This window comes from Phocoena sinus, chromosome 11, assembly GCF_008692025.1.
Source record: "Phocoena sinus isolate mPhoSin1 chromosome 11, mPhoSin1.pri, whole genome shotgun sequence".
NCBI classification, from domain to species: Eukaryota; Metazoa; Chordata; class Mammalia; order Artiodactyla; family Phocoenidae; genus Phocoena; species Phocoena sinus.
The window spans coordinates 103,732,277-103,748,486 of record NC_045773.1 but is presented as its reverse complement, the minus strand read 5'-3'; the positions used below and the strand labels follow the sequence as shown (position 1 = coordinate 103,748,486).

At 41.0% G+C, this 16,210-nt stretch overlaps 1 protein-coding gene across 1 annotated transcript in view; it reads right to left on the bottom strand.

Annotated features, from left to right (window-relative positions):
- Positions 1 to 16,210, bottom strand: part of EXOC2 (exocyst complex component 2) — a 157,506-nt gene that overhangs the window by 66,472 nt on the left and 74,824 nt on the right. The window contains 1 exon segment of the mRNA XM_032647434.1: positions 4,444 to 4,569. Coding sequence (XP_032503325.1) covers positions 4,444 to 4,569 — 126 coding nt within the window.

Below are 16,210 nucleotides of genomic sequence, written 5' to 3'. Positions count from 1 at the left end.
AGTGAGCAGAGGGGCCTGCTTGCTCAGCGGGTCTGGCGGGGCAAGGGGGGAACGGAGGCAGGACAGGAGACCTTCACAGAGGAGGGGCTTCGGCTTTCCAACCCTGTTGTCTTCAGGTTGTAACTCAGTGGTGGAAACTCAGTAAGGAATCAAATTATCATAAAGGGACATATTCAAGCACAGTCATGTAATTAAAAACTCCTCCCATAACAAATACATTTAACAGAAAGTAAAAACACTGAAGCCTCTTGGATAACACATCATTTAACGCCGTTATTGTAGAAAGTGGGAAACAAGGTGTGACAGATTTCTTGGGGGAAGAATAAGTTCGAGGGAATAAAGGTGAAAGTATTAGGTCTGCGAGCACCAACCATTTCCCAATCCCCCCACCCCTTATCACCTACAGACCAACTCAACATGGACTGACACGAGCTGCTTTCCAACGGTGGCAGTAGCAGACCTGGCGTGGCCACAGCTCCGGTATCACAGGCCAAGGACAAGGCAGGAGACAGGACAAGATCTAAAACCCGAAGCTTTAGAAGACCCACCTCATAAGGGTGCAAGCAGACTCTCACACGGGATAGTCCCCAAAATTAATTTCGAAAGACTAATTTTTTGAAAATTAGTTTCAAAAGATCCATGCTCCTGCAGCCGAACTGATCTCCGGTTTGCATCCCCTGGTGGGAGAGCTCATGGGGCTCCCGAGCTCACAGATCCTCGGCCAGGTCTGTGGGGAACACGTGAAAGTGACCCAAGCTGACGAGTCCCCCTTGGTCTGAAGTTGCGACACCCAGGTGGCTCTGTGTGCGCACACGTCCTGCACACACACCACCTCCTCCCAAGAACAGTCGGCACAGAGGATGCCTCCACCCCAAGGGAAAGAGGGAACACTGCCTTCTCACCACTTAAAAAGAAATCTTTTTAAAAACCACAAAATAAACAAATAGGAAGTAAACTCAGCTTCTCTCTTGTTGAATCCACTAATTAGTAAGTATTCTGGGCTTCCCTGGTGGCGCAGTGGTTAAGAATCTGCCTGCCAGTGCAGGGGACACAGGTTTGAGCCCTGGTCTGGGAAGATCCCACATGCCGCGGAGCAACTAAGCCCGTGCACCAGAGCTACTGACCCTGCGCTCTAGAGCCTGTGAGCCACAACTGCTGAGCCCGCGAGCCACAGCTACTGAATGAAGCCCATGAGCCTAGAACCCATGCTCCGCAACAAGAGAAGCCACTGCAATGAGAAGCCCGTGCACCGCAACAAAGAGTAGCCCCCGCTCGCCACAACTAGAGAAAGCTGGCGTGCAGCAATGAAGACCCAAGGCAGACAAAAACAAATAAATAAATGTATATAAAAAAAGAAAAAAAATTAACAAGTATTCTATGTGAAACGATTTTATGATGGGAAAAGTGTCTGGACAAGTATAAATAAAAACAAACCAATTCCAAAAGGCTTCCAAAAAGATTCTGGATTCCACTGGCTGAATCTTTCTATAGCAGATAAACTGATAAAATGATTTTGTCTGAATTCCCCTTGGGTTGGAGCGTCCCCGCCAGAGGTGCACACTGGCTGCAGAGCCGTGTTACCGAGGGGCTGGCACTCAGGCACCAGGGCTCTCGGAAAACACACGGGCTCCTGCAGTCTCCTGCCCGGTGACAGGGAACAATTCTGAGGGTCATGTGTTTTTGATCTTTTTATCACCAGCAGATTCTTTACACCCACGTGTGTGTGTGTGTACTGAGAGCCCTTTCCCCTTGTTCCTTCTAAGCCTACTACATCCAAATTCTGATCGTTATAACTAAAAAATGATTTTGGATTTTCTTTTCTTATTGATAAATTCCCACATGCTCTATCACCGAAAGAATAACTTTAAGAGTTATCTCCTAAGACTGATGAAAAGAACTAAGGGAATATGGCAGGAGTATCTAACTTGTCTCAACAGAAGTCATAACGTAGGCTTTTTTTGATCACAAGATCAAGAATGAGCTTCCTCAACTTTACTCACAGCTATTGTTTACTGCAAGCAATCCCTCATAATGTTCCAATTTCAAGTAATAACTCTGGAGAAATTAAAGCTGACTTACTTTGCTTTCACTTCTAGCCATGCTGGAGTAACAAGGGCTGGATTTAACCTCTGGTCGTGAACAACTAGAAAACTGTGGGGCGGGGGTGGGGGTGGGGGAATATCTAAACAAGCATTTCATAGGCAGCACAAGACTGTGATCCCTAAGGGAAGGGGAAGGGAACAGGTGGGGAGCCCACAACTGCTCTGGATTTCTGCCTGCCATTTCTAGACAAGAGAGGTCAAGGGAGGAGGAACTGAAGCAAAGCTCAGTGGGCTTTCGGAGTTGGAAAGATGGAGTTCAGGGCAGCAGGGATGAGTGGATGATACATGGAAGAGTTCTGGAAAGGAGGGAGGAACTACGTGGGAAAAAAGCTCCCAGAATCCACATAAGAGTCTTCCTAAGTCATGCTCATGTCCAGTGAACTTCACAGCCAGGCAAAGAGCAGCCACGGAGTAGTAAGGCCAAGGGTTCCCAGGAATCACACGGGGGGCGGGGGGAGAGCAGTCCTCCTGAGTGACCCCAGGCCATTCAGGAGTGGCCTCAAGTCTCCCTAGAAGGCAGGCTACTGCTCCAGCAACTAACCACAGGCCTTGGATGAATCAGACTTATTTGCAAGTAACCGGTAAAACAAAGTCGCACACTCTTTAAAGGAAGAGAACAAAACCCAGACACTCAACACTGAACATTCCCAGTGTCTGAGAAACAATGAAACATGATTAACCAGGCTAAAAGGGGAAGGAGAATCAGAACCAGAAACCAGGGAGAAAACTAGTCAAGAGTAACAGAGCCACAAATGACAGAGAGAGAATTAACCTATAAGGACAATGTTCAAGTAAAGGAAAACGTGAAATAATGAGGAAAGAAAGGGAAGATATTTAAAAGAACCAAATGGAACTTCTAGAGATGAAAACGTACATGAAACTTTTGGCTTAGACGCTGAAGATAAAAGATCAGAGAAGTTGAAGCCATAACAATTAACTCTACAGTGGAGCACAGAGTGGAGAAACTGGGGTGGGGAACAGATCCTCAGTGATCTACGGGATAATCCATTGGCTTAACATACACGCAGTTGGGATTCCAGAAAAGGAAGCAGAGCAGAAAGATATCTGACAAAATGATAGCCAAAAATTTTGCAAATTTGATGGCAATTTCCAGAATTTGATAAAATTGATGCAAGAAGCTTGACAAACCCCAGGCAGGATAAATTTGAACTGTTCAAGATGATGTAATTCATTACAGTCAGCCTCAAGTATAATTTCTAACTGTTTTAAGCCTGTTAGCATGTCAGCGGGTGGTAGTGAATCACATAAGGGCAAGGAAGGGGTGTGGAAAGGGTTTTCACAGATCATGTGTCATCCTACTCATTAAAGAAAGGAAGTATTTTTTGAAACTCAGGTGGGCTGCACTTCAGGGTCAGGCCCTGGCTATATCTGCTTAGAGGGCTACACGGTACCACAATGTACAGAATCAAACAGTTCTGCTCTTTCCGGTGTTTATTCTAGAGTTTGGTGGGCTGGGTGGAGAATGGAACAGGACAAGAAGAAGCCACACTGACAGTTACAGAATCCCTTCATTTAGTGCAAATGTAGCATTTGATTTTAGTGCTTATGATGGACATTCATTCATATTATTAATAGAACTTTAGAAAAAAAATCTCTACTCCAGTACTTAGAAGAATAATATGAAATAATTTGAAATAATCTTTAGAGGTATTTGAACTTAATAAGAAGTAAGGTATTTCTATTACCTAATTTGCATTTCTTATATCTATTATTGAGGTTGTAAGTAACCAGTGACTAACAGCATCTAATTGGTACACAAATGCATTATAACCAACATGTTTTGTATCTCATATAGGTAAACAAACAAAAGATAAATGTCAACCTCAGGAAGAAATGTAACACAGTTACAATTTGAGATGGCTTAGCGTAGAAAAAATGATTAGCAACTAATTTATGGGTAATAAACAAACAACTCTTTTCAAACCAAATTTTAAAATTCATTAAAAAAGGTGTCTACTATTTTTCTGTACTGACTACAGAGATTCACTTTCGTTGCAACCTTCATCCTAAAGACGTTCTCAGATAATTTTTTCTGTGGCATATTTTTAAAAATTCAACCACAGAAATGTGTTGAATAACACTGGCCTGTGCCCAATGAAATGACTTACTAAAAAATCAAATGGCATTTCTTTAATGTACAATGTAAAATTCATTTTAATTATCTAAATTTAATTACTGGGTAGTTTCTTAAGTAGAAGGGATGATGGCTGGTAATACCCAGCAGCAGTAACACAGGTAATTATGGAATTTTCCAAGAGAAAAATGATGGCTATTACACGAGTACAAATTTAAAAGATACAAGTGGGAGGGAGACACTCACCGTCATCTCGACCAGGCTGAAAGCTGCTACCCCTCTTCAGAGACGCCGTCTGGCCTAGATGACCCGGCACGGAGGCACGCACGTCGCCGTCCAGGTCCAGCGTGGCGCTGTGAAGGCCCGGTGGCCCTGGAAGAGAGAGGCAGCGTTTCCATGGACTCACAGAGCTTACTAAGTGATTTAATGGACCTCTTCTCTGAGAGATTTCTTGCTCAACCATTCCATTCTTTTTTTTAAAGAAGACATCTACTAAAGTAAAACCAGAAATATTTTCTCTAAATAGCTTTTAAAAGTCGCTCCCACCATACAGATTTGGAGGATTAAATCTATTACTCTGGCTTAATACAGACATGTAACTTACATATCATTTCAGAATGAATGTTCAGCAAAACGGAGGGGAGGGGTTCCATAAACATAAAAATCAGGATGAAAAATTCTTTTTTGAAAAGCAACTTGGCACTTGGAAAGGAAGGTACAGGGTTTAGTGGAGCAGACTTAACAGCATAAATCTTTGACTTCCCCCTTAAAATTTAAATCTCCAAATACCACAACTTCTTTCTTTGCAATGTGGGATGTGATTTCTTATTTCTATTCCCACTGCCAGCCACCTAGTTGGGACCCTTTTCACCCCACACTGTTAATATTCTAGAAGCCTAACACTTCACTAGAGAATGTCAAGACATTCTCTTTATTGTCCTGGATTAATACCACCAAAATACTGCTATCTTGAGTCTCTTCTCAGAAGTCTTCCAGAAAACCCTCAGAATTCCAACCCAAATTATCTAAGAACCAGGAAACACTTTTTCTAAGATGGTTCTCCAGAGTCACCAGGAATGGAATCCCGTGTCGCTAATCCTGTTAGTGAGAGGCTGGCATTATGGGTAGAATTCGCCTTGTCAGCCTGCAGAGGTGCTATAACCAGCACTCTGAGGTCTGCGGCTGAGCATTCAAAGACCTCCAAAACAAGCTGAATTCAATAAACATTTACAGGGTGCTTACGGTGCAGAGGACACTATGAAAATGCATCTTTCATTTTCCTGCCTCACTTCCGACCCTTTTCATCATCCTCCCCATCCTGTTAATAAACACAAGTCGCCTCCTGCTGTTCCAGCTCAAAGTGCTGTGTACTTTCCCTGCCCTCCGAATGAACACTGTCTCATTGACTCAACATTCTGCCTTCTGCTGTTCATTAACAGTTCCAATCAGAACTTCTCGGGGATAAGGATCAATATTAAGTCTCTGTCCACAGCTGGATCTTCTGCATATAATTCCTTCAACATACACTGAGTGACTGATACTAAATTATTCAATAAGAATGCTCTTTCTTTGTTTTATAACTTAACAGAATATGAAAAGCTTATAGATTTGTTTCCAAGGGCAAAAGATGAAACCCATTTATAAAATAATGATTTTATGCCAATGATAGTGTCAGTTACTCAGTAGCATCAAACAAGTCTTTACTGAGCCCTCCCATGTGCCAGGAATTGCAGGCCCCTGGGATATGGCGGTGGGTTAACAGGTAAAGGCCTGTCCTCAAGGTGTTCACATCCTGGCAGTGGAGGCAGAAAATCAAGACATAAGTGAATACAATATAAGCAAAGAGTCTGCTTTCATGGCTCCTCCCATCATGAGCCACTCAGCATGATACGGTGTGAGCTATCTCCCCGCCTCCTCACAGATTCTACCAGGCAGGTTTTACAGAAATAGAAACCAAGTCATTTGAACAGATATTTTCAGTGGAACGGCATTTTATTAAATACCCACGATGTTTCACCTACTATGCTAAATGCTTTATTTACATGCACTTCTACTTTGGAACACATTAAATCTAGGATAAGACTTGTAGAATTCAATATTTTAAAATAGCAAGAAAAATGAGAGTAAGAAAACACAAAGATGAAGAAATAATGCTTTTTATAATTGATTTTTTCTCCATCTCAAAGAGGGATTTGTGTGAAAGCTTTGAAGATTTATGACATTTTCCTCTGAAGTTTACAGAGTCACCACTGCTATTAATTGTAGAATTCAAGAAATTAATATCAATTTTCTCACATATTTTAAAAGGAAATGTAGGGACTTCCCTGGTAGCGCAGTGGTTGGGAATCTGCCTGCCAATGCAGGGGACACAAGTTCCAGCCCTGGTCTGGGAGGATCCCACATGCCACGGAGCAACTAAGCCTGTGGCCACAGCTACTGAGCCCGCATGCCACAACTACTGAAGCCCATGCACCTAGAGCCAGCGCTCCACAAGAGAAGCCCGCGCACCACAACGAAGAGGAGCCCCCACTCGCCACAACTAGAGAAAGCCCGCGCACAGCGACAAAGACCCGACGCAGCCAAAAAAAAAATAAATCAATTTATGTAAAAAAGGAAATGTAAAAAAGCCCAAACTTGGCACCACATTAAGTATTTGTATAAAATGTGTAATTTATGTAAACATGTATATTGAAAGGTGCAAGAAGAGAATGCTTTAATTCAAAACGTTGTAAGTTACTACCCTTGAAGGTTTCAGGACTATAAATTTTTGATTAGAAGGAAAACCTCCTAGTTTCCTAAATACACACTGTATACCATTCCTACAAAAATATACAATGATCATTAAGTAGATCCTCAGAAAAAGTTTTTCCCCGTAACTCTGGTGTGTTTACAGCATCAATTTAAATGCATGATATTAAGTCCTGTATAGTTTAATTTAAATAAACTTGAATTTTGAAACTGTTAAAAGACTGATTTATTTTTCCCTTTAATGGCAGAAACTATTAAGAACATGCGTTCCTTCTATTAGAAACCGTATCATCATTTTCTACGATATCAGGAAAAGAAAGCTTACCAAGAACTAATTTCTTATCTGGAAGTGTCTGTCGAATAGCAGCAAGGACAGCACAGTAGCAGGGAGAGGACGGCCCCCAGACCCTGGGGACAGACGCGTCCGTGGGCGTGCTGGGCCGAGGGTCCGGCAGGTGGTGCCCTGCACAGCCCGGGGACCAGCCCTGCAGTGGGAGCCCGGGCCTGAGCCCAGAACTCGCTCTCCTCTAACAGACTGCTCCTTTCTCTGGTCAGAAAAAGTCTTGCAATGAGTAATCTTATGGGGAATTAGGAGGATTGTCCTTTGAGGAGAAAATTAATGAAAACATTTAAAATCTCAGTTGTCAGAAATTATTTACTATCAAGTGTCAAAAAAAAAAAAAAAAAAAACCTTGAGGATTCTGACACTCCTTTTAAACTTAAATTACATGACGATATTTATAGCCCACAAAATTATTACAAATATGAAGTGTTTCTGATGATAAACAAACATTATTATAAAGAAAGAAAAAGATGAAAAAAGTTTCTGTAACATAAAATCAGCAAAAGGTTTTAAAATATAAGAAATCGTTCATTTGCTCTTGACTGTTTTACCTCACAATACGATAGCAGTATCTCTTGATATGTTTAAGAGAAATGTTATATAAAATAGACTGTTATAAATGAGAGTAACTAGGAAGTTTCATAATATCATGCTCTTATTTATGTGCAGACCATACACAAATGAAAATTATGTTACTTCGTATATTTTCCCTGAAAACACTAAATTATCTGCCCTGATATCCACCTAAGGATGGTGTTCAATACATATATACACAGGACTTGGGTTTTTCATTAGAAGCTCAGTTTGCACTAAGATGTTCTGCAGGTGACAGAGCCTAAAGTTTTTGTAAAATTGTGTTTGACTTTGTCTTTTTCAAACCTAAAACTGCATTAATGAGTTATGGGAGGTCATTTGTTTTCTTGAGAGTAGATTTTCTCTAGAAATGAACTGCTCCTACGATTTTATCCCTGACGGAAGTTTTTCTCAAATAGGATCACAGCCCAGCTTTCCCTCATCTGTGCTCACACTGACAACTGCTCCCTACCCCAGGGGCCCCCGCTCTGTGGCAAAAGGAGTCACAGGCGGCATATGCTTCTTCACCTGTAAAAATCAGGGCTTGAACTACACAAGCCTTAGTGTCTTTTTTAGCTCTAAAATTCTGATTCTATGATACAAAATCTGAATTTGAAACTTTGAACCACCGCTTATTCCGCTCCCTGGAATAGTTTGAGACAACTGAGGGTGATGATTAGCAGTGCTGTTTCAATGTATAAACAGTCTCTGTCTCTACACAGAGAGCACACGTGAGCGTTAAGTCGTAAAAGGAAATTTCATCAAGAAAATATTAAAGGCGACAAAAACAGTAACAGGGAAAACGTCACTAGGATTTCATACTTGTTATTGTGGACCTTACAGCTTGGCTATTTTAGAGGCACCAAGCAGAGTAACCAATAAATATCCTCAAATGACAGTGTGCTGATAAGATCAAGATTACTTGGCTGCAATCTGTCCAAGTTATCTGAAGAATAACTATGGGGAAAGACTGCTCTCCTGACAAAACTTCACACAGCAACACTTCCATCAGTACAGTATTTCCAGTCCTAAAATTCGATATGGTGTTTGTAGGGGAAAAAAAAAGGATACTAAAAAAATTCTAGAACTAAATAATCCTAGGGTATAGCTGTATCTTCTAAATTCCATGAACTAATATTTGAGTTTTTACCAATACATCAAAGAAAACATATATATCTTATCTACATATGCTTGGAAGAAGCATCTTGGAAGAAAAACTCTTTTAAACACTTAAAATTTTTTAAAAAATGACTAAGCTTCTTAATTACTGACACTTGATAGAAGAAACGTTCACATGTTGAGGTCTGGGGAAGACATTCTGGCTTATACACGCGTTAACTTGAATTTTATACTAACTGGAACAGCCTGTTTGTGGCTGTTCAATCAAACATACATTGTACGTCTGCTTTAATTATTAAAGAAAAGGGCACAGTGGCCAGAAGTAAAGTATGTCCACGCTAAAAGTAAAGATGAAATGCCTGTCTCCCTGGGCCACCAATGCTGGTCCTTCTTGAATGGTGAGATTCCCTTCCCAGGTGCCAAGGCCACACTGACTCGCCATGTACATGCTGGCCTGTATCCCTGACGTGTTTGATGTTCTTTGTTCTGACAAGATATAAAACTGTGCTGAAAACCATGCTTCTCTGGAACAGTTCCTCAGAGTTATCTGAGAGGCTGTCTTCTGGGCTACAGTCCTCAGTTTGGCTCAAATAAAACTCTTTTCTATCAAATAAAATTCTTTTCCCATTACAGATCGTTTATTTTCGTTGACACACTTGAGTCAACATTCTGTTTCTCCGGTTTAAATAAAGCTTCTAAAACATGCTACCAGCATTCTCAAAGGGAACTATTTTTCTAAGTGTGAGTATGCAGGAGAAATTTGACAGATTACAAATAAATATAAAATTAGAAAAATCACCTTTGGAATACTATATAAACAAAACAGAAATTTACTTTTAATAAGAGAAAAACAGAAAATCTGTCTTCAGAAGTTGCAGAAGTAACTTTCCTCAGAACACTAACAATCCCAGCTGCTTCACCAAGAGTGAAAGTGGCAGCACAGAAACCAAGTTTAAAGCGTATTTACTTTTCTAAAGAAAAACTATTCATCTTTCACAATTTGCTATGAACAAGTTGAAAGATTTGCTATTTTTTTCCAACTATGAGATTTTTACCAGATAAAAAGGCTTCAGCTTTATGCGAACTTAAGAGATATGGCAAGATTTTCTGCAAAGCTCAAAAACTTAAGGGTTTACCTTAAAACTCTGAGTCCGACAAAAAACTGATAATGGCTTTAGGAAGATCTGTAAGAAACGCTTGTTATACCAAGGATTCCATATCACACATCAGCCAAATCCTTTCAACTCCAGCTATCTGGGTGCGCTCTCCCTTCTTTAAATGCAGGGGTCAGTATGTGTTCACCAGACTCCCTGAGATACAAAGGGCAGGAGAGGCTTTTCTGCGGAGGGGGAGGCCTGCAGATGTGGGCCAGGTGATACATCCGCCATGTGTACTCGGCCCCCGGCCTCCCGCCCAGCTTTCTCCCAGCCCACGTGGTACGGGGAGCCCTGGTCTACAGCCAACTCTCCAGGTGGCCCACTTCCTCAGCCCAAAACACCTCCAAACACACTTTCCTGCGCACAGCAGGCCCCTGTCCTGAGCAGCAGCTGGACCAGCCCCTGCCACTTGTTGACCGTGCTCGGGGCCAGGAGCCTCTGCAGACACAGGCCGGCTGGACTCCTGTCAAGCACAGCACACACAAAGGTCGGTGACTGGGATGGGGTGGGTGCAGCAAGGCAGCTACCAACCTCCAGGAATGAGACTGTGTCCACAGATAAGAATGTTCTTTTTGATCTGATGCTTCTATACATACATTTAAAGTTCCTATGGGGTACTTCCTCAATTTAAAGGGGATCGTTTAATCCAAATTAAACCAAGGAAGGCGTATTTAACAGGCCGCATAACCTCACTCCACTTCTTAGGGCTGCGGGCCAAATTCTGAACTGTATTCCAACATCGTTCGGAAAAAAGCTGAAAGGAAGAGACGTATTTTAAAAGCAAGACTACAGGTGTGAACCTTGAAGAAGCACTTCTCAGCTAACATTGGCTATATAAGCAAGAACCATACATCGTAACAAGCTGGTTAGGTGAATAACCAAAACCAAATTATTTATGCTTTTATTTAAGTACGACCCTTTTCTGCAGTTATATACAGATTTAAGTAGAGAGCACCTACTTAGACTGTATAAGCAATAGAATTATTACAAAAATGACAACAGGAGACATAAAATATCTGTACCCCTGAGTATTCTAAAATTACCAGGCAATGCTAGCAATTCAAGGTGTGCGGGGCATTTACTGTCAAAGCCGTTTTCTCTGAAGGCTGGAGGTGTGTCTCCCCCCAGACAGACAGTGAGCCAAGCATAAAAGACCCAGCGCTGGGACATCACGCGGAGAGGTCCTCCTGACGGAAGCCCTGCTGCCCTGTCTGACCTGACACAGACAGACGCTGCCACCAGGTGACCAGAACCGAGCACAAAACGAGGCAAGTCTCACTCCTCCGACCATACCCAACAGCTGGGGAAGCACTGGCAGGACCTGCGAATGAACGCTGTGCTATTTGAACAGTAAATCAAATGCTCAAGTGCTAGTTTACTGACTTCTAAAAAACTGTTTAAATTACTAGTATTAATTGCTAGTCCTCATTTTAATTTGGAAGCTAAATTTGTCTTTTCAAATTAGATTAAAAAACAAATTTACAATCACGTAAAATCCTGCTAAGCTGTCAGGTAATTAAAACTGCTTATGTAAACTTATACTGTTTACAAACAACAGCGACAATTTCTAACAGGATGCACTGTGAATCTAATTCATGGCACACTGAGTATCACCTAGGTTTCTTCTCTTTCTGAGAAAAAGGACAAAAGGGAAAGGAAAACCAGACCACCACTTTGCTGGAGAGAAGATTTTTGCTATTACAGTCATAAACTGGTACTTTTCTTCTATTCCTCTCTCCTGAATCTACCTTCTTCTGTATATCCTTTATGGCTTACGAATCTCAAAGTAAGTGAATAAAATCCCACTACAAGTATTTAGAAGCACTGCCTCTTCTAAAGCCAACTGAAGCAACAGTGAGCAGGTAAAGCACAATTCACATCGGGAGGACTCAGTCACAGGGACGGGAAGGTGGAGACCAAACCAGTGTCACCTACCTGTACTTGCAGGAGCTGTGCCTTTTCTTCTTTTTAAATCAACGTCTATCATTCTGGGTTCACGTTGGTATAATAAACATTCAGGAGAGAAACTACTTTTTAAATCTCCAAAAAAGAAACTTCATAAAAGAAACTTCCTAATGTACAACCTCATGCTAACAACTTTAAAATAAAAAATTAGAAATTTTATTAGAAATCTATGTATAATCGTTTACTGTCTTTTTAAACATAGAAACATTTTTGTAGTTACGTAGACGATCTGACGAATCTGCTGCCTATTTCCTAATGGAGGCTTGCAACCTAATCTGGTGCCCAGGAGCTACCTGATGCCAAATTGTGGAAATACTAGAATTATATTTTTTTAACCCCAGTGATTATCTACATAAAGGCCACATCTTTATTTTTTAAATATCAAGAAAAAAATCTAGTTTAGTTATACTAAATTCATGAAACTGTACCAAAATTTAAAATGCACTTTATGCATGTATTTGATGAGCTTGAAAATACAGCCTTTTTATTTCAGCAAGTCATTAATAATCTGCTCTGTTTGAAATAATTAAAAGAGTAGATAATTAGCCTCTATTCTTAACATTTTTCCTCTATAATAGATCCGTACTGTGATGGTTCAGAATAAACCTTTCAGGTGTGACGTACCTCTAAGTTTTCAAAGAGAACCTGAGCCACATGGAAATGTGTTCCCTTCTGCTGTGTGACTGTCTGAAAGAATCTATGGCTTCCATTCTAAACACGTCACTTGCCTCTGCTCTAATATGTCCTCTGGGAAGCCCTAGTGGTGCAGACAGCAGAAAGCAGAGATAACTGCTCTAGATGCTTCTCCCTGGAGTCACCACATGTAGTCAGCACATATTTTAAATGAGTTTAGAGTTAAACTCATTTTCAGAACAAAGGAAAAAACACACCTTTGAAGGCTACCTTTCAAAATCCTGTTTGAGAATGTCCGTAGGGGGTTAAACCAAAGGCTTTTCCTGACAGGAAACCTGAAGATTTAGTCTAATTTTGGCCCTATTTCACAGAAATTTTAAGAGACAAATGACACTTCTTATAAGGCAGTAAAAGTTTTGGAAGAGAAGCTGTAGAGTTGACTAGCTCAAGCTGGAAGAAAACAGACCCTTCCATAGGAGTTTATGCTCTCAAGATGAATTTTTTTTTAATGTTGATCTTTATTCTTGTTTTTTTCCTCCTATTTGTCTCCCCTTAGAAAAACAGAAAGATCACATTTGGGCTACAGAGGAGGCCGCGGAAGCGGAGTGAGGAATTCCCGGATACCTGGCAGGGTGTGTTGAGGCGTAATGCTCATCTCCTGTCTGTATCCTGGTGTGCAACATCTAGGGGCACCATCTACCAGGTTCGTATGCGTTATTATTATAAAAATTGGAATCCAGAGAAGGCTCTAATGCAGTGTTTATAAAAATATCAACCCTATGACCCACCTCTGCTGACCAATGAATGCTTCATATACAGAAGAATGTAACCTGGACAAATGTGGCCTTTTTATGTAGGACTGCTGTCTCTGAAAATCTATCACCATCTTGGCTCATGAACTTTTCTTGAAGACCACAAGACTAAATACAATTAACATTTTAACCCAAAGCACCATGTAAAGACTTAAAAAAAAAAAAAAAACTTGTATGTTAATTAGGTTTCTTAAATTCATGCATAAAAACCAGCTTTACTTACAAAGACACAAAGAAGTCTTTTCCTAAAATATTTACAGTCTATCTTTTTAAAATCGTATTTCACCTCACAAGACTGGGTTATCAATCAGTTACAAGCACTTCTCTGGTGTTAAAAGTCCAAGTACAGGTGTTACAAATAGAAGGACTTACAATTCATTCTTTAGATTTAGAATGCAACAAGCTTTCATTTTGAAAATAGGTGCTGGAGAAGACCTGAATGAAAGCAATGCAGCTTCACAAAAAGGCACTGCCATCATCGTGCCATCCGTTCACCATGTGCAGAAACACGCTTGATGAAATAGTATCTTCAACCACAGAACACAGAGAGGTCTGTGGAACCACCGTGCAGGACACGGAGAAGCTGGGCTGCCCGTCACCTGGCTTCTCTGAGGCAGCTTCCTCACGTGCAAAACAGATCCAAGTCATGTACCAAACCAGACAACTTCCCAGGTTTCTTCCAGACCCAAAGTGTTGTGATTACGAGAGGATGGCCAACAGAAAGTCCAAATGATATTTAGGAGACTTGCCCTCATACTGACTGCATTTCTATTACACCTAACTAGGACGCTCATAAATATCAATTAGGAGTCTATCGGGAACAATCGGGTGTAGATTACATGAAAGAAAAATTGTACTTATTCCCAGCAAACGTATAATTAAGGCCAGTATCTTACATAAACACACCCACACATGCACATGCCTATGCTGTATAATGACATTACCTGTACACGGGTAGGCAGGTGCACAGTAAAGAGCTGGCGTGTCCACTGACACGCACACTCTGATGACAACAACCAGGAAGGCATCTAGGTGTCAAGTGGCCAAAGTGGACACTATGTCACCACGGCTAATTCTTCTAGGAAACACAAGTTCTGTCTCCATCTGTGTCACTTCTCGTATCATCTGCCTTTGCACTGGCTATCGATTAAAAAGCCACATTAAGTACATAGTATCCGTGTACTTAAGAAGATACTGGAGGTATTAAACTGCTTTTGAATTTGACAATTAACTGAATACTTGATATTAAGAAACCACATTTCAGGTAATGATAATAGTATTTTAGTTACAGTTTTCACAAAGCATCTTTACCTTTGAAAATTACATACTGAAATAATTATGGATGAAATGATGTGACCTGCTTCCAAAATAATTCAGGGTGAGGGAGGCGGTGTAGATAAAACGAGACTGGCTGTGAGAGGATAACTGTCGAAACTGGGCAGGAACACGGGAGGTTGTGGTATCACCTTTGGTGCTCTTAAGTATGTTTGGAATTCTCCAAAATAAAATAATAACTCCTTCTGATGGTGAGCTCAAAAGAACACACCAACTTTCCAACTGAAAGACAGTTATCTGTTGGGACTGTCTATACTGTTCGTATTAGTCGTGTTTGCTGACAACAGGGGGGCACGGCTCAGGATGTTCCTCTGAATGTCAAGGACGATTAAATCCTAACCTATAAACGTCTGACTAATGACTTTAGGACATTTACATTGTATCGTCACAAAATCTGTGGAGTAAGCTCAAAGGGTCGTAAACTGTTATGTTTCACTTCCTAATTTTAAAGACCAACTTATGAAAATAACTTTAGGTAAACCTCATCACTAACAAAAGGATCCATGGAATGCACATTCCTCCAAGTACTTCATATGCGAGCGGCAACTTCTACAACAGGCTTGGTCAGAGTGAATAAAAAGGCAGGTCTCCAGTTACACAGAAGCTAGTGTCTTTTTTTTTCTTCCAGAAATGCTGATTTTCAGCAGTTTTGGATAAATACATATAGCAATACATAACACCAAGATGGCAGGGCAGGAATCCATTAGGTAAGGGTGTGTCTCTATTTATCTTCAAGAAAGATTCAGACCTTTAGTGATGGAATATCGGTTATTAGATCCTTCAGGTATGGGTGCGACAATAAGGCAGATGAATTTTCCTGGCACTTCTCCAATTTCAAATGGTCTATATGCTGTCTTCATAAATGACACATGCTTTCCAGAAATTCAAATATTTTCAGAACTAAATCATACAGTTGGATTGTCGCTTATAAGCCTGAGTAGGGAAAACGTTTGTCAGCCCGTGATCCTGTTTGTATCACTGTATTTACAGCCTCTTCACTGGAGAGGGGAAGGGTGGCACTTACTGAGCACCTACTGGGTCTCTGGACTACTTCTCCGTGGCTCTTTCCCTGGAAAATTCACATCCCTCATTTAGGTTCAGTGGCAACAACACCTCCTCTAGGAAACTTCCTTGGGCCTCCCGCTAACGAGACTGAGGCAGACTTCTGCACTCCCCACTTCGCAATACCTTTCACAAGTACACTTATGTAATAAACAACATGTGAATTGTTTAAAGACATAGGTCTCTCTCACTAGACTACAAGCTCCAAGAGGCCAGAGACCATGTGGGTCTTGCTCATCACGGCTCTTCAGTCCCAAGAGCACATC